Source organism: Patella vulgata, chromosome 8 (genome assembly GCF_932274485.2).
Source record: "Patella vulgata chromosome 8, xgPatVulg1.2, whole genome shotgun sequence".
NCBI lineage: Eukaryota > Metazoa > Mollusca > Gastropoda > Patellidae > Patella > Patella vulgata.
Genome location: NC_065886.2, coordinates 2,390,311 through 2,416,140, shown reverse-complemented (window position 1 = coordinate 2,416,140; position 25,830 = coordinate 2,390,311). Strand labels below are relative to the sequence as shown.

The window sequence follows — 25,830 nt, the reverse complement described above, 5'->3', positions numbered from 1 at the left end:
TTCCTATTGGCATGCACGTAAAAGATCCCTTGGCAGTAGTGTGTATGCCTGTCTTCATTAGCCCTGTCGGATAGAACAGTAGGACGTTAACCCCTTTTCATTTTATGTCTTACAGAAACATCAACATCAACTCGACACAAACTAGGTCATTTCAGGACTAACACATGGTTCAATTTTATTTCAATAATTCGCTTGCGTGTAGGGGTCTTTAGCAGTGGGACGAAACCAAAGGACCCAGAGAAAACCCATGAGGCTGGACAGGCAACCCAACTCCTTACAAATGGGGAATCAAAACCACGCCAGTTGATTCAACTTGGTTAAAGGAACCACTGGCTCGCACAGAAAAATTGCGATCTGCGCTCATATTAATGGAAGAGTTAAATCTGAAATTTAATAAGAACAGCAGTAATTTATAAAGAAAATTGTATTTTTTACTTACTGGCAGTATCAGCTTGTCGTTTCTGATGATCAATGAATTTTGTGCGATTAGCAAACAGACCACCACATGTTGGACAAGCTACAACCTTTTCTTGTGAATGACTTCGAATATGTTCCTTTAGTTTGTATTTGCTTCGAACTAATGTATCACAGCCTATAATAATACAGAAGTATTTTATTCTAACTAATCAAAACAAGAGTTAGCTCCCATTGTGAGAGAGAGAGAGAGAGAGAGAGAGAGAGAGAGAGAGAGATGTGGTTTAACATCCACTCACACAAACTAAGTCATTTTGGAGCTAACAAATGGTTCAATTTTATTTCAATAATTTGCTTGCGCGTAGGGGTCTTTAGCAGTGGGAGGAAACCGGAGGACCAGGAGAAAATCCAAAAGGTTGGACAGGCAACCCTACTCCTTGTCAAGTACAATCAAGGAATCGATACCACACCAGCTGACTCAATGACAGACCTTATGATACATTGCGCACATGCTAACCATTCCGCCATCCAACCAGCCCATCTTTCTGTTATGGAAATCAAATAACCCACATCTTGTATCAAATCATAAACATTTCAAATATTCTAAAAAACATAGACGAGGGCGTGTAACACCCAATATTTACACTCATCAACAAGTTCTAAAAAATATATTACTAAGGCTGACCTTATCGTCGTCATGTTTAAAACGACGTCCCACATAGAGGCAGAATCATTTCGTGGGAATGGATGTGCTTTCGTCTGCAACCATTTTGTTGAGAAGCGACACCTATGACGCTTTCGTCTTGATCAACCAGTTTCAATAATGAATCAAACCATAGACATAGTAAAGGGAAATAACACTCGTGATATATTTCAGGTTGACACACAAAATAAAATAAAAAGATCGCGGAAAAGTGCAATAAAATAATTTAAGTCGGGGGTGGTTTTAGTTAGTCGGTCGCGTTAGGCGAAACAAAGATATTTTAAAGTTCAGCCTAATCATTTTCTTAGTTTAAAAGAAAACATATGATGGGAATTATATAAATAAATAAAATATCTAAAATATTCAAAATACACAGAGGAGAATTTGTCTGACCTCAAAATCAATCATAGCCAAAACATCACACAAAGCAAGTTTTAAAAAATATATCATTAACCATTTACTAAGCTTTAACAAATGAAATGAAATGGGTTAAACATCCTACTGTTCTGCTCCTAAACTGGGCTAATGAAGACGGGCATACGCCATACAGTGTGCTATGAGGGAAATTTTGCCCGGTCAGCGGCGCTACAGCCTACTCTTATATCAAATTCCAACTGCCAAGGGATCTTTTACGTGCACGCCAATATGTATACGGGACCTCGGTTTTTCGTCCTGCATCACTAACAAGGGGAAACCAAGCAGGAAAATCTGGATGAACTTTCTCGGCCAATGCAGGGATCGAACACCCGACCTCCAGGCTAGCGAGCCAGCGTCTTACCCACTTAGCCACGTGATCCCCAAAGCTTTAATAACTTTAAAGGTAAAAATATGTGTGGAAAAATAACTCTGTGAGGTGAGTTCAAAATATAAGATACCCAAATTTTGAAAATGAATGGGATTCTTCTCATGTCATGTCTCACCAAGTTTTAAAAATTTTGATTGAGAACTCTGTCTTGTATCCTGTCCACAAGATTCCATGAATTTAAAAGTAAATGTGGGGATAACTCTAAAACATTCTGGGACTCAATTATTTTGAATTGCAAGAGGTTTCCTTGTCATGCCATACTGAACAATCCATCTGAGTCTTTTTTTTTTAAATTTCATTGCAAACTATTTTCTGTGTCTTCTAGACCAAATCTTTAAAATCCGCAAAATATAACACTGCAGAATGCATTCGAAATTTACAATCTGTACGTTCTGTCATGTCAATTTCATAGGTTTCTTCCTTTATACGATATATAATGAGTAATCTTACTGAATTCCCAAAAATAAAATGTGCTGCCTTGGCCTTATTTACCTGTCCATTTACACCTGGCTCCTCCCACCACGTTATTGCCTTCCTTATACTCATCACAGTGTTGATTGACATGACTATAGAAAAACACAGGATTATCATAGATCAGCTGAAATATAAACAGAAAACAGAGATTGAAAACACACACAAAAAAATTGTTGAATCAGATTATATTTTGTAGAATAAAACTTAAAATCCTCTACATGTACCTTAGGGCCGAGCAACTAACTCAATATAAATGATACGTTATCAAACAACTTAAACCCGCCAGTCTTCATCTGGAAATGTTGACCTGTGTCCCAAGATGTATTATATGGTTTCTGGATAAAACCAACGAAAAAATTGACCTGAAATCTAAAAGGGTTACGTGTCCGGATAAGTGGTTTTGACGTTCACGTCCCAACGACTCAATATTTTTGAGCTGTAATTTGGAGAAAAGGTAAATACACAGACTTTTATTTTTGAAACTGTTCAAATCGGGACAGTCCCTTTAAGGTTGAAAAAACAACAGAAGTCACTGTGTTGATAAATAAGAAAATAACTTCTGCGTCAATTTACCTCGCAGTCTTTCCAACCACAGATTAAATTCTCAGGAAGTTCAGGTATCCAGTTTCTGCTCTGACCATCAAGAGAACAGGCCTCAGTACCACAAGATGACGTCAGCAGGGCTTTACCCAGACATTTTAAACGAACATGAAAAGCGTGGAAGTAGACGTGACGATTAAAATCACAGTAATTGCCCAAAATCTGCGACTCACATTCTCTCCAATTACACGAAAAACATGTAGCTGAAAATTCAAACAAAATAATTAGCTTCCTAGCTTCATACACCAGGGTGGCAATCAGAACAAATTCATAGAAAAATTTGCAAACTTTCCGAGGCAAAGTATGGCAATATCTTGTAAAATATTCAACATACTCTAATTTACAAGGTCCACAAAAAAATCTTCACTAACTTTTCACTAACAAAATTAACAAACTTGCAAAAGTTGTTGTTTATTACAATTTTAATTTTCAAAATATTAATTATAATATTTTATTTAAATCTAAAATATTTACATGACGGAGGCACAAAAAATATAATAAAAAAGATTGTGTTCTTTCGGCCGTGCATATTTTTATAGTTACCCTTGAAAACTTGTTTTTTCTCATTCAATCGTAGACCTTCTTGACGATGCATTATATAATACAAGGATAGTAAATTAAACTATACAACATATAAGTACAATGTCAAAAAGTGTCCATTGATTTAGTCAAATAGCGATTTTTCGGATCACGGACGGCTATGCATGACACACCCGACACAGAATCAGTGAATAAATCAGTCTACCGGAACTCTCAAAATATATAGTTGGCAATGTTGGCATTATTTATATTTCTGCTTTATTAAAATTTATTTCAATCTGAAAATCAATGATTCCTGTGGAAAATCAAAGTATCGGTATAAACAATTTGTCAAGATGAATAGAAATTGAACAGAAACTGATAATGCTACGGGTGGAAAAGTGAGCGAGAAGTCACGTGACGTAAAGAAAGCTCAGTATCGGCATTTGTAAACTGCGTGGAATGAATACTCAGGAATTTATAACAGTATTTATTCATCATTTTAAGCAATAAAATATCGCATATAACATCAAAAGGAAAACATTTTTTCAATATCATCCAGAAAAATCAAAACCGCGATGGTACGTGTTTTTTTACTATTAATAACCTGTGTCGCGTGAAACTTGAAAGCTATTCGCCAATAACGTATATTTTTGACCGATGTCGGAATTTGTTTGATGGAATATAACAACAGTAATGAAAGGACAGATAGTCGAACACTAAAAGAGGTCAATTATGATACATGTATGTGTATTGTTTTTATTGAATAGGGTAAACTCCTAGCCGATAAAATATAAGATTTTTATCACAATAAAAACAATCAGTTCGGGAAAAAACTGAAGAATTCCGAATGTCTGATGAAGAAATCTGAATACTTGACGCATGCGCAGATGTCACAAAACGCCAGATATGGAAATCGCTTTATTTACAATTTGCAAGGAAGTAAAATAATCAAAAGAATTTTCGTTTTTTGTCATAATTATGGTCTTGATTTTGTGTAGAAGAAATCATGTTATTCAGTAACAATAAGCGAAAAAATGTTACACGCATTTATTTTCGAGTGACATATTTTGCAACACGCTGTCTACAAAATCAACACGCATTTTGCGTGTTTGCGTCCGTCAAATTCGATCCCTGAGTGGAAGTTAAACCCCATTTCCCTCTCTATTAAATCTTTACCTTGTCCCGTTTGTCCTGGTTGATTGGATGATTGTAAGGAGCCGACGTACTCGGTTACATGTTGAGCTATGTGTTTTACAAACAGGGCCATATCCCCTATTTCTTCCTCACATTCACCCCACTCACAGGCATAAACATAATCACACTCCTGTAAGGTACTCGACTGTTTATCACCATCAGTCTTCTTGCCAGATTTCTTTGAACTTGCCATTATAACAGGTGTGTGTATATAGATTACATGTAGGTAGGCCTAACAGGTGAATAACTAGGGCTTGATCCACAACAGGTGAATATAATTAGGCCTAGATCTACAAAAGAGAAACAAAACATATTAACTGAGACAAAGCTAGCAGAGAGCCATGGTAAATAAAAACAAGACATTTTAAGAGTTTTGCAAGGACTGCTTTCCATGTACGAGTCGGTCTAATGCAATGAAATGAAATGGGATTTATAAACGTCCGACTGTCCTGCACCGACTGGGCTTCTAGACACGAGCATCCGCCATACAGTGTGATCATGTTACAAAAATTTTCCCAGATAGCAGCACTAAGTCCTACTGAATTCAAACAGTCAAGGGTAATTTTGCTTGCATGTCAATGTGTACACCAGACCTACGTTTTCTGTTCCATCGCAAAAACTATATGTTGTCTCTTAATGCCAGACCCTCTGTCCGTCCTGCACTACTGACATGGGCTCATGAATCATGCAGCAAAATCCCGACACTCTCTCTCAGCCAACACTGGGATCGAACATTGGAACTCAAGGTTAGCGATCCAGCATCTTCTTACTCACTGAGTCACAGTAGTCTAAATATGGGATACAGTTTCCATGCAGGTCATGTGAACTATTTTTATAGCAAGAAAGGTTAGATCTCTATCTAAATATTACATGGATCAGGGCTTTATTTTTCACGTCCACGAAAATATGCACTCGCCAAAATATGATAAATCTACTATTTTTCAAGTCCAAATATACACTCCGAACCCACTACGATTACAATACGGTATCCAATGACAACGGCCATGTCACCATGTTTATACTGATGTGGAGTCTCAATTATTTAGTTGCTAAAATATCATTGAAAAAATATCATTTGCTTGTTTTGAGAAAAGGTTTCACAAACCCAAATTAGCTGGAAAGAATAATCCCTTCTTTTTTTATTTAAACATACATAATGCAAGAGCTAAATCTGCCCATTGCAGGTCTTTCTTTAGGCCTGAAATGTTTTCTAAATTATTAATTAGATATTAATTAACTTATCCAAGCCATAATCAACTCTCGATGGCATCGGATTTCTCCAATATTAAATAGATTAAAACAGTTCAGCCATATTTTGATTTAACCTAAAAATGGAGGAGCGAGACTTATCTTCGAACAACCAGTAGGCCTATGGTGGTTGAAATTACTACACACGTCTTGTCAAACCTTCAAATAGTTCAAAGGCTAATATCTTCGCTCGCAATAGAGTAATTTGAATGAAATTTTCAAATTATTAATTTTACATTATCTATTTTCGAACTATTTATAGCAAGAATGGCTAGCTCTTTATCTAAATCTTACATAATGTATCTTTAATGATAATCTACACATTTTTGTACAATGAGTCAATGACAGAGGAAACACCGGAGTGTCATTCAGTTGTCAGTGTTAGATTTAATGAATTAATAGCAAATATCTTTATCATATGCAGCAGAATGAATTTATAGGCCTATATGAAGCTTTGTTACATCATGGATCTTTAATTTTTACAAACAAAAATGAATCTGCGCAGAGTAACAGAGCTTGTTCTATCAGCATTAAAGGAAATACATGTACTGAATTGTGTAGAAAATATCAGATCACATCAACCTCGATAATAATACTGCTGCTGAGTGCTTGGTTTGACGTTTATTTTGGGTATTTTTGTGAATCTTATGAAAAAGAAAAATAATACAAATGCACATTTCATGTGACCAGAACGACAAAAATAAACAAAAATGCATAATTATTGAGTTTTCAACCTTTAGTTTCACGGAAATTTACAAATAACTACGTCTACTTCGGATTATGGCGCTAAAACGAATGCAAGGCGCATGCGGAGACAAACACAAAACAATATCCGGTTTTAAAATAACAACAAGCTCAGGACATCCAGGCACTTGGATCTAAGTTGACAAGAAAGTACTCCCCTCTTTCCCGAGTAATGTTATGGAGTCAACTGATTCACAAACCGTGCATCTGAAACGACACGCATGTTGCCTTTCTTCATTTTGTTATTATTTTTTTTTTTCATATCCTAATTTTATGACAGAATTTTGTCGACAATGAGGTTAAAACACCAACGACGTCGACAGTCAGGTTCCAACATTTGTAGCTATTTATAGACTACGTGTGGGAAAACCCAGTCATTGATTATACCAGCCATACTTCCTGCTCTGATCGAGATAGATTATTTTGGACAAAAGAAATCGGTAAACAGACTTTTTAGAGATTTAGGGAATCGTATTTGATTTCGTAAGACCTATTTTTATTTTGAGGTGACGTATTTGAATTCTAATTCCCGAGAATTATTCTAGATCTGGGTCTACAAGGTCCATGCCAATACCAGCTCCGCAGTTTACTAGATTTACGGAGACCTAGTCTCGATTATTAGTCTCTCGCTGTGTGTGTGTGTGTGTGCTTCGATATCGCCACCGTCTCTGAACCAAACCCAAACTCAGCCATAGACATTGGAAAGTGGTCAGATGTCATTTCGTTCATTTAGAAAGTAAAATGAACTTGTTTTAATTCAACCCAGGATGGAGAATTTTTACATGTATTCTGCGCCCACATTGTATGTTTGCTTTATTGAATTACGTGTGATCTGTTATTTCGCATGTTTACCGTAGGCTATATCAGATCCCTCTTAATGGGACCCCATGTTAGACTTTATGAAGGTGCCTTTGCCTTGAGGTGGCAGTACGATCCCCACTCTTTATTTCGAATTCCAACTGCGGGGCATGCTGATCGACAATTATGGTATGCCTACGGAGCCTCGGGGTTTCCCTTACCCTACCCTACACCACTGACAATGATATGCCCACGGAACCCCGGTGTTTCCCTTATCCTGCCCTACACCACTGACAATGATATGCTCACGGAACCTCGAGGATACTGTCATCACCACTAACAATGGAATCCCTGGCTGGAAAATTCCGAGGGACCTTTTAGGCTGGCTGTATACTGGGATCGAACCCGGAATCACCTGATTTTTGCGAGTTATATCATATCCAGAAAACACTGATCTACTTAAAGGAGCTCAACCTATATTATACATAATACACTAATTTAAAAACACGAATTAGAATTCAATATTGGTCACGGAACATAATTGATTAGAAATTACAATAAAAAAAACTTAAAAATTGAAGGTAATTCGCTTTAATTATACCATTCTAAAAAAGTAGGGGATATTTGATTTTGGGGGCATAATACTAAAATATGCAAATGACTACGAAAAAAGTCACTATAGAACCTAACAGAAGAAACATTTCCAGTTACATGTGACGCCCAAACGCACCAATAGCTACCGCATGGAATGCAGGTGATGCTTGGGATCATCATGGGGGTCCAACCCAAGATTTGCACGACTCTGACTTTGAATGTTACAGTCATTGTGGCATTGAATTCCAGGGTGGAAACATCAGTTTAATTGTTTTAGTGACCAGAAAACAAATTTTGATATGCGTCGGCTTACCCAAAATGAAAGGTTACGTGCCCTTGGCATGCTACAGATCGGCACAACACAGGCGGTTGTGGCGCGGACGATGAATGTTTCTCAGTCTGTCATAAGCAGGCTATGGTCCAGATACCGTGATACACAATCTGTACAGGACAGACCACGCTCAGGTCGACCAAGGGCGACAACTCAAGCCCAGGGTCGATTTATCCGTACCTTGGCCTTGAGAAATCGTGTCATCACAGCAAATCAGATCAGCGCTCGTCTTCAAACAGACACTGGTGTGAGAGTGAGTGGCCAGACGATTCGGAATCGACTGCATAGGGGTCACCTTCGCGCCCGACGTCCTCGCGTGATCCCTTGTTTGAGAGATCATCACATTCAAGCAAGACGTCGTTGGTGTAGGGATCGTCAACACTGGGATAATCGACGCCGGAGCAATGTGATGTTTTCAGATGAGTCAAGGTTCACTGTTGATTTTTTGGACAGACGTAGGAGGGTGTGGCGTCGTCGAAACGAGCGCTTCCAAGACGTTAACGTCATCAGACATGATCGATTTGGGGGTGGTTCTGTTATGGTGTGGGGAGGCATCACTGTTGCTGGAAGAACGGCTTTACATGTTGTTGCAGGGCGTGTTACAGGCCAGTACTACCGGGACAACATCTTGGCAGTCCATGTTGTGCCGTTCGCACGACGTCATGGCCGCCGTTTCATCTTCCAGGATGACAACGCAAGATGTCACAGGGCCAGGATCGTTACAGGTTACCTCCAACAACAGAACATCACCACATTACCTTGGCCAGCACTGATTCCCGACCTCTCCCCCATCGAGCATGTCTGGGACATGTTTGGACAGAGGTTACGTCAACGTCAACAACGTCCTGCCAATGTCCAAGAACTTGCTGCTGCGTTGCAACAGGAATGGGACAACCTGGACCAAAATGACCTTAGACGTCTCATTAGGAGTATGCCACGTCGGATCAATGCTTGTTTGGCAAACATGTAACAATATATTTCCACAATGGAAATCAAATCACCTTTATTTCAACACTATCTATTAGTAAGTACAGGGGAACTGCGCCACTCATAATTTACACAAAAACAAATCTACGGACAAGATACAATATGCAGAAATCCAAAACAAACGAACATATGAAATTAAGCGAATGGATCCGGAGGGGCTAGCCGAAAGCGTCCACTGCGCTGTGCTGCTAAACCCCCTACGCGCAAGCGAATTATTGAAATAAAATTAAACCATATGTTAGTCCCAAAATGATCTAGTTTGTGTCGAGTGGACGTTAAACCCCATTTCTCTCTCTCACTTTCAAGACAAAAGGCCGTTGGCATTGATCATTTGAACTTCACGTGATGTGAGCTCACCGGCTTCACTCGAACTCGTTGGAAACTACTTCCTAAATTGCTGGAAACTCCTTAGCTGAAGTCTGCATTCACTGCATTTTAGGTGACTGACCTTTGTTGTGGAGAGCGGGGGTTCGATCTGTTACTGATTATTATTCTTCAACGTAAAAGTAAACTTGACTTTGAATATTTCAGTGAGGTTTTATAACAACAGGAACACTCTATAACACCTGTAACAATGGCTGAGGCAGTAGCAGATGATGACGAAGTATGGACAAACGTTATTGATGAAACCATTAACGTCAATGTAGATAGGCTTTATCATCTTGTATTTGACGACGACTCCAGGTTTTTTAAGGATTTTTTCCAGGGGAGAAATATAACAGGTAGGTGAATGTGTTATTATTTATAAGTTGTCGTGACGCGGGGGTTTAACGTACACTTGTCAATATGAGTAGATCTTTTCAGGGCTAACATACAAGACTGCAATCTTGAGTGCAAACATGCGACGTTATTTCATGTACCGTTGTTACCATAATAAACCATCTACGTTAGAAAGAGAAAAATGGGGTTTAACGTCCACTCGACACAGACTAGGTCATTTCGGGACTAACATGGTTTTTAATTTTATTTCAATAATTTGCTTGCGCGTATGGGTCGTTAGCTGTGGGAGGAAACCGGAGGACCCGGACAAAACCCACGAGGTTGGACAGGCGACCTTACATCTTGTCATGTACAACCGGGGATTCGGAACCATGCCAGTTGACTCAATGAGAGACCGTATGATACAGCGCGCACGTGCTAACCATTCGGCCATCCAAGCCCCCCAATCTACTTTAGATCTTAAAACACTTTTAATTTCGTACTGAATAAAGTAATTGGGATGTTACTTTAATGTATTCATTTTACCTGATCTATTTTTGAACTGGTATAGAAAGAACGGTCGTCTCTTTATCTAAATCTTACATAATCCATCTTTAATGTTTTCACGTGGTTGTTTTCCCGCAATTTGTCACCAAATAGTCTTACCTCAAGCAGTCGGACATTAAAATATTCTAACTAGTTTGCAGTTCTTTGGGGGTTGGATGGCCGAATGGTTAGCGCGTTGCATCATAAGGTCTGTCATTGAGTCAACTACCGTGTTTTCGATTTCCCGGCTGTACGTGACAAGGAGTAGGGTCGCCTGTCCAACCTCGTGGGTTTTCTCCGCTTCCTCCGGTTTCCTCCCACTGCTAAAAAAAAAACCTACGAGTAAGCGAATTTTTTAAATAAAATTGAACCATATGTTAGTCCCGAAATGACCCAGTTTGTGTAGAGTGGACTTTAAAACCCCATTTCTCTCTCTCTCTCTCCAATGTTTCGTGTTTTTGTTCTGCAGTGTAAAGAGCCATATACAACGTAGCTTTCCCACCAATTCCAAGACACCGTTCACTGATCTAATAATAAACTTACTGTCAAAGTCTCGTGCAAAGCTCAGATGACGTCAGTCAAAGAAACGACAGGTGCCCTGAATGGATGTAACACGAACCGAAATACAGATATAATTTTAATTAGATTGTTTTTGTCTTATCCCAATTCAACAAGCCCATCTGCAATTCTGATTGTGTAAAATGTTAGCAGCCCTTTTGATAATTACTTTCGGAAGGGTTTTTGAAGGAACGATGTTCTCTGACCGTCCCTGCCCTATTAAGCGGCAATATGAAAATATCACTCTATTCCTACCTTCTATTTTCCACCGAAATTCTTGTTCGCCAAAAGAAATCATTTATAGTAATCCAACGTTATTTTCAAGTAGAATTTTGCGATTCAAAAATATTAATTATATTTTGCAACTTAATAAGGACGGATAGAGACCGTCCCTAAAGGGATTTTCTGGTGTGGTTTCCCCTTGTCACTGGTGCAGCACGGCGGATCTGACAAGGACAGCTATCTAGTCGTTCAGATGGGACGAAAAACCGAGGTTCCGTGTACACATTGACGTGCACGTTAAAGATCCTTTGGCAGTTAAGAGTAGGCCATAGTGCATTGTATGGCATATGCCCGTCTTCATTAGCCAAGTATAGGAGCAGAACAGTAGGACCGTAAACCCTATTTCATTTCATTTCCGTCCCTAAAGGATCTACCAAAACAATTTTACAGTTAAAGGAGCTAAATCGCTAATATTTGGGACCTAGAAATTGACCCAAATGGGTCGCAACACATATAATAATGTAATCTGAGTGTATATAAACTGATTTACATTCAATTGTTTCCGTTTTGACTCTTAATTTCAAATCAGTTATGTCCAGCGAAATACGGCCTGTGTCTCAACCCTATAGCAATTTCTAGCGTCTAGTTATTCCAGTCTATTGAGCAGGTGGGTTCGCCAGTTGAATATGTGTAGCCCCGTTCTTTCTGGTCACTTGTTGCAAATGACGCTAAAACGCACTATGGTACACGATTCGTGTACCAATGGTAAAATGTTTATTCTGTCTTAAACATAGGATATCAGAAGCCTGTCTTTTCCTGGTAAGATCACAACATCAATGTTGATTTGAATTGACAAATAATTCGTATTTTCAACGTGTATGACTTTGGATGATATTGAGTTAGAGACTTCGCTACTTTAAATTAGAACTTTTCAAACCAAAAAGGTAGAATTTTGTTGTTTCTGATGTTTTTTATTTTTGTAATACAGATTTAGTTATAAGTAATTGGCAGAATGCAGAGGTCGGAGATTCAGAGCAGCAACGTGTGTTAACATATACCGTCCATCCAAATCGGATGTTTGCACCTGCAGATATACCCAGCACAGAAACTCAGGTAATTAACCCAAAATTCACAGATATACCTCTAGCACAGAAACCCAGTTAATTAACTCAATTCATAGACAAATCTAGCACAGAAACCCAAGTAATTCACTCAATTTACAGAAATACCTCTAGCACAGAAACCCGGGTAATTCATTCAATTCAAAGAAATAACTAGCACAGAAACCCGAGTAATTAACTCAATCCACCGAACAGAAACCCGCGTCACCCAATTCACAGAAATACCCAGCACAGAAACCCGGGTAACTCCATTTACAGAAATACCTCTGGCACAGACAATCGGGTAATTCACGCAATTCACAGAAATACCTCTAGCACAGAAACCCTAGTAATTAACTCAATACACAGCACAGAAACCCGCGTCACTCAATTCACAGAAATAACTAGCACAGAAACTCGGGTCACTCCATTTACAGAAATACCCAGCACAGAAACTAAGGTAATCCACAGAAACTCGGTAAAGTAACTCAATTCACATAAATACCCAGCACAGAAATTCGGGTAATTAACGTAACGTAACAATATTTTATTAGTGATAACAGAGATCAGTTTTGTAAATATATGATTTATTTACATCACGAACAGAATATGAAACATCTACATAAATAAAACAGGAACACAACTTACACAGGAACTAAACTACACCAGGAAACAATAACATTAACACGGTACATTAATAGACAACCATTCCGCCCTGTTGTCACGGCAGTGGCTGAACTCGTGTGAGTCCATAAGCCAGTCTCTGCTTCTCTCTTCCTGCCGTCTCCTCCTTCGTCTTTCTAACTGTCAGCAAGCTTATGGCCATACACCTTTCAACATTCGTTACAGTTGATAGTCGTTTAAGGAATTGAGTCTTACAACACAAAGTGATTATCATATATTAGCTGGTGACCACGTTGTACACATATCATATGGAATTGATTAGGATCTTAATTACATACAATATCATATAGTATCAAAATAAGTTCAGGAACTTTGTCAATTCACAGAAACTCATATAAAACAATAACACTAGCTGATAAACTATATTTATCACACAATAACACATTCTACTCTACAGTAGATATCGCTTGTGTGATAAATTTCATAATCCACTGCCATTTGACTGGTCAATTAAAAAGGAACTACTTTTTTTCAATTTCAAAGAACAATTCATTTTTTTTATTAAAAGTAACTTTTTTTTTATTAAAATGGAACTAGTTTTATTTAATTGACATTGATGGAAACCTTTTTTTTTTTAACTTTATCGACATTTGTAGATATTTTTTGATATAAAACTTTAATGGCTTCTGATTTAAACTCTTAATTAGTTTATTGTTATCCACTTGTATATAACCTTATGTAACATGTTTGATTATATCATTGCTTGATAACGGTGAGAATATCTTCATTGAAACGTTGCAGTTAATAAATCTAGTGAATGTTATCCATAAAGTTGTCTGTTTATTATAACGAAAGACGAGTAGGTGATTCTCTAACACAGCAACAGAAGCTAAAAAAATACTAAAACTGATAGATAATTGATGGAAGTTGGCCGTCAGTTTGGTCTGCAGTCAGGTCTGCAGTTTTCCGTTTAGCATATTGATAGGTTCTATTATTTTTGAAAAGCAGAAAATCGCAACGTTGAGACACTTTGGAGACGGTTATCAGATGAAATCCGGTGGAAAAGAAAGTTCGAGCTTTTGTTCAACGGTTCCGGTGGGGTTTGCCCTTGTCATTGGTGTAAAGCGGAGGGTCTGGCGAAAAACAGAGGTCTCGTGTTTACATTGGCGTGCACGTACAATAAATCAGGTCATTTCGGGACTAACATATGGTTCAATTTTATTTCAATAATTTACTTGCGTGTAGGGGCCTTTAGCAATGGGAGGAAACCGGAAGAACCGGGGAAAATCCAGGAGGTTGGACAAGCAACCCTACTTCTTGTCACGTACAACCGGGGAATTGGAACCACGCCATTTGACTCAATGACTCACTTTATGATACAGCACGCACACGCCAACTATTCGACCATCCACCCTCTCCCCCTATAAGATACGTTACATTAGCCCAGGCGGGAGTTGGGATGGCCTAGTGGTCTAGAGTGCCGCGCTTCGACCTCTAGCTGGCCGGTCACCTCTGGCTTGTCGCTGTGGTTTCGATACTGGGTGTGAGCGCATGTGGCTTGGAGATAGGGACGCCGTCTCAACTTCGTGGGTTTACTCCGGGTACTCCGGTTTTCTCCCAAAGGAAAGACCCCTGCGTGTGCAGACTTGTCTGCGATATCACCTTCGGTGGAAGCGGACATTAAACACTAAGAACAACCAGTCGGTGTAGAAAAGTGGGACGTTAAACTCCATTTCATTTCATTTTTTATTTTGTTTTACAAGATGTCTCAGCTAGTTGTGTATTATCCGTTTATCTTCATTTCAGATTTCCTGTCAAATATCAAATGATGAGTTCCAGAAACAGTATATTATTAATGCAAAAACAATCACCGTGGGTCATCGTTACGCCGATTCCTTCCATGTTTTGATTCGGTACGAACTATCAAAGATCTCCCCAGATCAATGTCGTATGGCTGTTAAAGCTAAAATTATCTTCACGCAGGATGTAATGGTGAAAGGTTTGTATAACCCACGGTTTGAATAATCTGATTAAAACACACATCCTATTTCGTTTCGTTTTTTATAGTTCAAAATGTCGTTTTGCTTGTCTTTACTAGGATCTGGAAGAGTTGTTATATTATCGGCGTTTTGGTTGAAGGGGCGGATAAGCCAACGAAACAGTCTGTTACGGCGACTTCTTGATGTGCTATGCACGGAACTGTAGGTAAACCACTAGAAACGCCAACGCTGATTGATTAAATCAATGTCTGACGTCACAAGGTCAAAAGCCGCTCGTACGACCCCTGACACGACCTTATAGTAATCTGATCTTCATGTAGTGTAAGCCATCGAAAGTATAAAAAATGAAACGAAACGAAATATAATCTGTATTTTAATCAGATTTCGGTTTGAAAGATTTATTTGAACAAGTACGACTTCAAATCGTGACGTCAAATCAAACATCGAAGCCCATCCATCGATGCACTATTGTTCAACGAACAAACGTCACAAATTTAAAAAAAATTCCTGATGTTAAAACGAAACTAGCCAAATGGTCGGTCAAATCTAAATATTAAGGTCACCTCTAGATTTTGTCAAGGCCACGAGATGTAAACAGGGCTATAGGACAAGGGATCATATTGTTGCCCAGGATTGTGGGGTTGGGTTAGGGTTTCGGTTAGGATCAGGGTTAACGCTTGTCCTATTTATATCTCGTAACTTTGACGAAATCTGGAGATGGCCTTAATATTTAGATCTAACAAAAAATGCTCCGCCAATTCAAGTTCCATCGACACCCGACTTAAAATACCACACTGATCAGCTGTGAATTTTCGCTAGGCCGCTACAATCACTGACAAGGATGGCATCGAGGCGACTTAATGAGCCAGAAATTTTAAATTTTTTCCTGCGACAAATTAAATTCTAAAACATTTTTTTTTATGTATTGGAAAAAAAAATAACGGTGTTTGACGTATTTGTAGGTAAAGATTATTTCCTATTTAGTGTAAATGGGTACTAAAATGACTAAAAGGCAGCATTCCGCCCGAAGCAGTAACGTCTTATGTAAACAATGCTTACGTGTATTAGAAATACTTGTTTCGTTTTACAGGACTGGGGGCCTGAAAAGGACAGCTGTTTAGTCGTTTAGAGGGACGAAAAATCGAAGTCCCGTGTACACTTACACATTGGCGTGCAGGTAAAGATCCCTTGGCAGTTGGAATTCGATATAAGAGTAGACCGTTGTGCCGCTGCCCGGGCAACATTTCCCTCATAGCACACGGTATGGCGTATGCCCGTCTTCATTAGCCCGGTTGGAACATAACAGTAGGACGTTAAACCCCATTTCATTTTTTGTTTCGTTTAACGGCCTACTTTTCTGCACCGACTGGACTAATGAAGGTCAATAAACGCCACACAGTGTGCTCTGAGTGAAACTTAGCCCGGGCAGCTACAGAAAGGGTTATTCTTATTTCAAATTCTATCTACCAATGTGTCCACGGGACCATGATCTTTCGTCCCATCCAAACGACTAGACATTATCACACCGGAGGATATTTCTCGGTCATCACTGGTAGCGAATCACCGCGGCGCCCAGACTGGAGACCAGTCAATCTATTCGGATGTTTAAACCGTAGATAAGACGTCACCGCTTCTCGCCGGTAAGACGTCCCCAATTCTCCCAGGTAAGACGTCCCCGATTCTCCCAGGTAAGACGTAGCCTCGGCTCCCAGTAAGACGTCCCCGATTCTCCCAGGTAAGACGTCCATACTTTATTTCTGCAATAAACCATGCTGTTTATTAATTACAGGAACAATAACAAGTGCAACTTTAGACGATTTACTCAAATATTTTACACATTTAGGTAAGATTAAATATTTTACACATTTAGATAAGATTACATAATATATCAATTTGTGATTAACATATGATTTATTTTTATTCGTGGCCACGTGCCGCGCCAGGAAGGAGATTGTCAAAAATTTAAATTCCCTGAAAGGTAATATGTTCGACCCAAATCGCATGGTCACAGGTCACTAATGATTTCCCCATTGACTTTAATGTTAATTCTCGTCTCTTAGACTGGATCTAACGTTTTTCCCAAATAATCGTTATCTTATAACACGTGATGTTTACTTTAATAACATTTGATGTTTACTTTAATAACATGTGATGTTTACTTTAATAACATGTGATGTTTACTTTAATCAAACACGAATATTATTTGCATATTAATTTTGGCCACCTTTTACCCAAAAACACGTGTGAGGTTTACCATGGAAAACTTGAGATACACAAACTGGAAGTAGTGACAAGTAAACATGCAATTTTCGGTCCTACATTTCAACCTAACCAACCTCTCAACTTTTGTATCCTTCCGCCTCAAAATCCTAAATATTCACCAAAACCTGGCAGAAAATGTATTTTCAACCCTTTTTCTTCGATTCCACACCAAACAGTTAACAAAGATCGCCATGCAAGAAGAGGAAAAGGGAAAGAGAGAGAGAGAGAGATGGGGTTTAACGTCCACTCGACACAAACTAGGTCATTTCGGGACTAACATATGGTTTAATTTTATTTCAATAATTCGCTTGCGCGTAGGGGTCTTTAGCAGTGGGAGGAAACCGGGGGACCCGGAGAAAACCCACGAGGTTGGACAGGCGACCCTACCCCTTGTCACGTACAACCGGGGAGGAAAAGGGAAAGGGAGAGAAAGACTAAAAATAACTTTCTCCCTAGGAATAATGGTGAGCTGTGTCCTTTATATTAGGCTGTACTCCAAAGTAGTACATACGTGATTTCTAAATATGGCCGGCGGGTTTGCATGGCCGAAAGGTTAGCACGTGCGTGTTATATCATAAGGTCTGTCATTGAGTCAACTGGTCGTCTGCCCAACCTCGTTAGTTTTTCTCCGGGTCCTCTGCGGGTCCCCCGGTTTCTTCCCAGTGCTAAAAACCATACGCGCAAGCGAATTATTAAAATAAAATTGAACCATATGTTAGTCACGAATAGACCTAGTTTATGTCGAGTTGACGTTACCCCCCCCCCCCCCACTCTCTCTATCTCTCTCTATCTCTCTCCTGGCCATTCTTGATTAGGTGTTAAAGGGAGACAATCACTGTTCACCTGAATTCTGTAGACCAGTTGTTGTATACTCTTGTCACTATTTTAGCTACAGCATGTAAACAGAAACTCACAGATCAAAATAGAGCCGTCCCTTTACAACGACAGAGACAGAGAATAATAGAACCATTTTATCAAAGTAAGTGTTTAATTTTATTCAATTTCGGTTCGCCTTTTAACAAAGTTGCCTTGTTATTAAGGTGAGGTTCTCGTGTTCGAGTTATATCAAAGTAAAAATTATTTTAAGAATGCATTCATGTTATATTAAAGTTAGTTTCTCGCTTTAAGAAAATAAAAAAATTAATATGCAAATAATATTCGTGTGTGATTAAAGTAAACATCACATGTTATTAAAGTAAACATCACATGTTATTAAAGTAAACATCAAATGTTATTAAAGTAAACATCACGTGTTATAAGATAACGATTACTGCTTTAGGAAAAGTAAAAACCGTGTTTATCAAAGTATTATTCATGTTTCATAAAAGTAAAGTGATGCGGTTTTTTTATCAAGTCAAATTCACTTTGATATCAATTTAAAGTTTAGACGCAAACGTTTTATGAAGGTAGACTTTATGTCCGTATCGAACTGAACATGTATCAGGTAAGAACCAATTCTGCCTAATGCAGGTCTTTAGTTTGGCCTTAAATGTTATATAAATCATAAGTCGTATATTTACATATCATGGTTATAATCTACACTCTAGAACCTCGGATGGTTGATTTTCAACAGATTTAAATACGATCATGGTATTTAATAATTTAATTAAAAATTTGATCATCGAGACTTTGTTTATTCTTGTAACAATGGTAGGAATGATAACCGAGACTACATTGAGCTCAAGGTGGCAAAGTGGGTAAGACGTTGGTTTGCTAGACTGGAGTTTTGGTATTCGATCCCTGCATTGGCCGAGAAAGTTCATCCAGATTTTCCGGCCTGGTTCTGCCGTGTCAGTGATGTAGGACGGAGGGTCTGGCAAGGACAGCTGTCTAGTCGTTCGGATGGGACGGAAAAACCGAGGTCCCGTGTACACATTGGCGTACACGTAAAAGATTCCTTGACAGATGGAATTCGATATAAGAGTAGGCCGTAGTGCCACTGCCCGGGCAAAATGTCCCTCATAGCAACCTGTATGACGTATGCGCGTTTTCATTAACCAAGTTCGGAGTAGAACAGTAGGACGTTAAACCCCATTTTATTTCAGTTTCCTCCCACTTCTAAAGACACCTACCCTCAAGCGAATTATTGAAGTAAAATTGAACCATATGTTAGTCCTGAAATGACCTAGTTTGTGTCGAGTGGGCGCCAAACTCTTCATTAAAGATAAACCTTGTGGGTTTCCTCCAATCTCCCTCTCTCTCTCTCTGATTGCCAAATACGAACAGTCGTATTAACTTTAAATTCTCTCCCGCGTCCCCTCCCTGGTATTTATTTATATATTTAAATAGTTTTATTTATATTCTTTAAATCATTCAGTATATAGTATTGTAAATCTTGTTTTTATTGTTGACAGGTTTATTACGAAAGGCTTGGTTCAAGATTCTTATTCGTTCCATATTTATTTGGTAAGATAGTTTTAATCTGTAATGTACACAACATTCTATAGTTATAATATCAAACATGATTTATAAAGGGGTTGGATTTCAATACAGAATTGGCACCCATGTTTAATGACAACCACAGAGGGGCTCCAGTACCCGAGTATGCACCAAATATGGCGTTATTCCTGAATATATAATCAAACAGACGATATTGTATAGTGACATTCTTTATGAACGGAATTAAACTGAAACTGTTTTATATTAGTCAAGTTCAAATGAAACTGGTTTTGCACGGACTGGGCTCAACTGAAATCGGTTTTATATGGGCGTACTCGATTGAACGTTCCGGAATTGAATTCTCTCAATCCCGAAAATAGTGACAATCGAGTGAAAATTGGTACTTCGGGCTACAACGCATGCGTCGACTGGATATATAAATATCTCATCCAACCATGCAGCCGAAACCCGTTCGTCGTGTTTAATTACGTCACAATTCTACTCACACCACCTCCATTGTCGGGACTGACAGAACTATGACAGGACTGAATTCCGCGTCACTCGATTGAAATTCTGTCAATTCGGGACGTTCCGGACTGTGAATCGTGCATCCCCTATGAGTCGAGTTGAACTGAAACCGGTTTATATGTGTCACGTTCAAATAAAACCGGTTTTGTACGGACTGAGTTCAAATGAAACCGGTTTTAATATGAGTCAAGTTCAATTGAAACTGGCCTTACATGAGTCAAGTTCAAACGAAACCGGTTTTGTACGGGATGAGTTCAATTGAAACCAGTTTTATATGAGTCGAGTTCAACTGAAACTGGTTTTATATTTTTGTTTCAGGATTATAGCTTGGTTATCATACAGACTCGTATACCCGTAGATACTGACGTCATCATCAAATAACAAGTTCATGCATATACAGACGGATTGTTTACTTGAAGAGGCTATCATTATGACGTCATCATTAAATAACAAGTTCGTGCATATACAGACGGATTGTTTACTCGAAGAGGTTATCATTATGACGTCATCATTAAATAACAGGTTCGTGCATATACAGGCGGATTGTTTACTCGAAGAGGTTATCATTATGACGTCATCATTAAATAACAGGTTCGTGCATATACAGGCGGATAGTTCACTCGAAGAGTTTGTCGTTATGACGTTGTATTATGTTATGCAACGCCATCTATTTCTATGCTTCATGAATAACACAGCTGTATTCACGTGTACGCTTAAACACCTTTAAAGTGCCAATCAACATTTCAGTTCCGGTTGTGGATTGTAGTTTCGGTTCTTGACTTTAGTTCCCGTTCTATATCTGCTGTTTCTTGAAGATCCCAACATGTTTTCTTTATAGCCATACAAAACAAAGTATTATTTATTTTCAAACAAAATAATTTAATTACTAATAGGACATGCAACATGTTATATAGTTATTTATTCCGGAGTAAAATGGACGTACAATAGATTAGGCCGTCTTCAGTTTTATAATTGTGTGTAAAACATGATATTTGTGAAAGTTGAACGATCGTAATCGTTGCCGAAAGTTCCAAACTGGTTAAAATACAGATTTAAATACCGTTTTTATATATTCGATGGCATTTTCCTGCATTTTTGGGTTGAGTTTTTGGTCTAGAATTGGAGAAAAGGGATCAAGGTTGCAATGTCATAGCAGTTTTGGGTGATACAGATGAGGGATAAGGGGTGTAAAGTATCTTTGTGCAGAGCAATCATTGTGAGATTTACACCCCAGTCAACATCATATTCCCGTAGGAAAAAATCTAAACGGTCAACCCCGTACAAAATTATGATGAGGGGATTGACAAATGTGGTCCCCATTGTGCCTATAAAGATTGGAACCAACGGCATGTTGAGCAAAACGCTACAGCCTGTGATGTTATAGCCATTTAACATTGAAGTCAATGGGCAAATAATTGCTAGTCTGAGACCAAGCGGACTTGGAGGCAGACCACCATTAATTTCTCCATTGACTCCAATGTTAAATCAGTGGTGTTCTACATGCTGTAGCCCATTCCCTAAATTTCGTTGAGAACTTCGCTTTACAGCACAGCAAGTATGACATCATGGGATCATCAGAGTACTAAATTTGTATGAGGTTGACCACCAAAATTTCAATTCACTGAAATTCATAGCAGACTGGGGTCAGAATATCATGTCCGTGTTAGTGCAAAAACAAAACAAAGCCTCTTTACTCCTTGTAGTCTTCCGCCTTAAAAATCTCAATCTGACACCAAACCAGGCAGAAAATAGAAATTCAATGCCTCTTCATCAATTCTACACCAAAAAGTCAATAGAGATAAGCATGCAAAATGGCAGGAAAGGAGGGAGTAAAATATATCTAAAAATAGCCGGCACTACCATTACCGAGATATGGAAAATTAATGGTGGTCTGCCTCCACTTACACTGCTTAAAAGTTGTCTCCCGTAGTTCCGCGCACACCTCACATTTTGATTGGCTAATCTCTCACATGAAACGGAACGCGGTTCATTGAAAAGCCTTTTCATATCACTGTCTGCGATATCACCTCGGTGGAAGCGGACGTAAAATACAACTAACCCATCATCAACTGTCTGGGCGTATATTTATGTAGTGGATAGTCAAATTATGTGTTCTACAGCAGCTAGGAACATAAGCGTTATAATCGACAGAATTTGAACATGGAAGCACAAGTAAATAATATTTGTAATGTGTGTTACTGTTATTTAAAAACAAAATCGGTTAAAAAAGGAAATACATTAATAATGATGCAAATAAAACTTTAATTAATTCATATGTTACCTCTAGACTAGATAATTTCAATTCCTTGTTATCTGGACTTCCTTTTACAGTAATTTATAAAACTCCAAAAAGTACAAAATTGTGCAGCTAGTCTAATAACACAAAGCAGTCATCTCATATTACTCCAATATTGTACAGCCTTCACTGGTTACCGATTCAATATAGAATTAAGTTTAAAATTCTGCTTCTTACATACAAATATCTCAACAACCTCTGTCCTGCATATTTGTATACCCCTAAACGCAACCTCCGCTCTTCCTCGAGTTCATGTCTTCTTGTTACACGCAATGCATATTTAAGTTCATTTGGTGACCGTTCATTTTATGTACAAGCTCAAGCCCCCCCCCCCCCCCCCGTTTCCCCATCACCCTGGAACAAATCAAATTACCACTATATATTCTATGTATTAAAACATGTTCATCAAGGCCTACTTTTATAAAATACATAAAGAAGTTTTTATGTAATCATTTAAATGTAAGTTTTATATATTGTTTATAACCGGTTAAATACCTGGGCCCTGTTTCTCAAAATATTAACTATATAGATAAAATACAATTTTAGTAGATACTTAAATTTTGATTGGCTAAGCACTAAAATCAATCTAATATTATCCAATCAATTTACTGAAATTTGTATTTTATCTTAGTTGAAATTTCGTTAAACAGGCCCCTGTTTATAACTTTTTTTTATCTTAAATGTACGCTACGTATAGTTATTGTTTTATTTACATATATTCTGTGTACTATATTTTATGACATTTTATGCTGGTTGTTATTTTTACATTGTTGTCTAATTTTTTTACTCTAACCTTTTTATTTATATGTACTTTTTATTTATTTAGCTGTTAATTGTGTAGAGGGTATATGGATAGCTAACAGTGACAGCTATGCACTATATAAATTTTTCAATAATAATATGGCTTGGTGATAAGAGCACCTAATCAACATTGTGAATTTACCCCCGTTTCCTCCTACAGAAAAGACCTCTGTCCATGCCCCGGGAATATATTAAAATTAAACCACTTGTCTGGGATGTCACCCACGATAGAAGCGGTCGTTAAGCCCTAAGAACAAACCCCATTGCCACTAAAAGACAAAAAAAAGATATATGAACAATAAAAATAACGAAGCGAAGTAGGATCTGTGTTTGGTTCAGATGTTGTTAACATATTCACACGAGAGCAGTATGTAAACAATTTTAATATCCTGCCAAATTCTGTCACAAGGTTGTACATTTCGTGTCACACTCACACGCCTGTCCATTTTGTGTCACACCCCTGTCCATTTCGTGTCACACGCTTGTCTATTTCGTGTCACACACTTGTCCATTTGTTTAAAATAAAATTATGATCTGATTAATAAGACGTGCTTTTTCTTTATACACAGAGGCTGACTAACTCTGGGTCCTCGGACCAGTTGTTTTGATTTGGGCCCCATCACGGCGAAAAATAAATCATTTTTCTCCGCGGATTTCGACCACTATATTTGCAGTGGATGGGAAGATGAATTTTATTTATTTTTAAAAAAAGATATGTGTGAAAACAAATCAGCGGTCTGATCGAACTCTTTAATTGTATGCCCCCCAAGTCTCAAATATAGGGCCTGGTACTAACAAATGGGAGAATATTATGTTAATAATTTAAAAAAAACAACAACAACAGAAATACACGATTTATTCAAATTAAATAAGGCAGCTTGTTCAACAAAGTAAATTTCATAAAACGCAATTCTAACTTTACTCAGTGCTACCACCCCCTCTTCATTCAGTGTTTGTCTTATTCAATATCGTAACTAACTTACCAAGTCGTCATTTGCTTTCTTGACACTGCTAATACTCGTCTCTTTGACCGCCTCCAAATTTCGCCAAATTGTCGCTGGGTTCAACGCTTTCTATTACAGATATATCCTCTTGCTCTAAAGCATGTACATATATGAGTTTCACCAAACCATGGAAATCCTGAGATATAAAAACTGGAAGTAGCATATAAATAAACACACAACTGTCTGACTTACATTTCAACGTAACCAAACTCTTTACTCTTTTATCCTTCCGCGTCAAAATCATGAATATTCACCAAAACCTGGCAGGATTCTCAAGACCTTTTCTGCGACTCTACACCCAAAAGTCAACAAAATCGCCATGCAAAAAGGAGGGGAGGGGGAGGGGGAGGGGAGGGGGAGGGGGAGGGGAGGGGGAGGGGGAGAAAGACGATAAATAACATTTGTACAATATTCGTTTTAACCAGCGTAGGACTTAAAGGAGCTAAATCGCTAATATTTGGGACCTAGAAATTGATACAAATGGGTCGCAACGCATATAATAATGTAATCTGATTGTATATAAACTGATTTACATTCAATTGTTTTCGTTTGGACTCTAATTTCAAATCAGTTATGTCCAGCGAAATACGGCATGAGTCTCAACCAAATAGAAATTTCTAGCGTCTGGTTCTTCCAGTCTAATGCGCATGCTCTCCAGATAAGTTATGGCTCGCCGTTTGATATGAATTGTGGAATATGTCTAGCCTCGTTCTTTCTGGTCACTTGTTATAAATTACGCTGAATCGCACTATGGTACACGATTCGTGTATCAATGGGGAAATGTTTATTTTGTCTTAAATATTTAATATCAGAAGCCTACCTTTTCAAGGTAAGATAACAACATCAATGTTGATTTGAATTGACAAATAACTCGTGTTTTCACTTCGGTTGATATTGAGTTAGAGACTTAGCTACTTTAATGGTAACCTGCGTCGAAATGAATGCATCGCTGCCATGTGACGTATGGAGAAGTTGATACAACTTGACAAAATTGTTACTGTCGTTCATTCCATTTTACAGCTTACTAAACGGTGTGTTAATTTCATTATCGCTGTCAAGGGATGGCTAGTGCTACAATGATTTTACACGTTTTTGACATTTATATGTTCACGAGAGATAAATGACTTTAAGAGAAGGCGATTAAATATAAGTAAATCGGCTTTTATAACCACGTATCTCCATGGGTGTTTTTCAGGAAATCCAGGTGTTTCAACTTTCTATATAAACCAACTTTACAATATCTTTATTGGTAATAACAACCCTATAAAAATAGTTTCGACAGAATACACACATTGCATGGATCAATAATATATCATTTAACTCTTAACTGACCCAAGTCGACTTTCGTTGACGCCTGTAACGTTACCTTTAATATAAGTACTTCGGCGAATTTTATC

At 38.2% G+C, this 25,830-nt stretch overlaps 1 protein-coding gene and 1 long non-coding RNA gene across 4 annotated transcripts in view; one reads left to right on the top strand and one right to left on the bottom strand.

Annotated features, from left to right (window-relative positions):
• LOC126830219 (histone H4 transcription factor) overlaps positions 1 to 6,760 on the bottom strand; it is a 38,467-nt gene extending 31,707 nt beyond the window's left edge. For 2 of the 3 annotated variants that reach the window (XR_008788939.1, XM_050560565.2), the window contains exons 1-5: positions 6,695 to 6,760; positions 4,695 to 5,002; positions 2,970 to 3,199; positions 2,415 to 2,520; positions 440 to 592 (exon numbers count right to left, since the gene is read on the bottom strand). Coding sequence is in view for 1 of the 3 variants with exons in the window: in XM_050560565.2 (XP_050416522.1) it covers positions 440 to 592; positions 2,415 to 2,520; positions 2,970 to 3,199; positions 4,695 to 4,905 (700 nt within the window). In the remaining 2 variants the exon portion in view is untranslated. Of the gene's footprint in view, positions 1 to 439; positions 593 to 1,099; positions 1,470 to 2,414; positions 2,521 to 2,969; positions 3,200 to 4,694; positions 5,003 to 6,694 lie in introns of those variants that run through there. The other variant, XM_050560566.2, reaches the window with a different exon arrangement.
• A 313-nt stretch (positions 6,761 to 7,073) lies between these two features.
• On the top strand, positions 7,074 to 23,974 carry LOC126830228 (uncharacterized). Its single transcript, XR_007683767.2, has 8 exons — positions 7,074 to 7,144; positions 9,946 to 10,136; positions 12,428 to 12,552; positions 14,970 to 15,162; positions 16,953 to 17,006; positions 18,315 to 18,404; positions 19,780 to 19,831; positions 20,651 to 23,974. It is a non-coding gene; the product is annotated as an uncharacterized LOC126830228 (long non-coding RNA).
• The last annotated feature ends 1,856 nt before the right edge of the window (positions 23,975 to 25,830 follow it).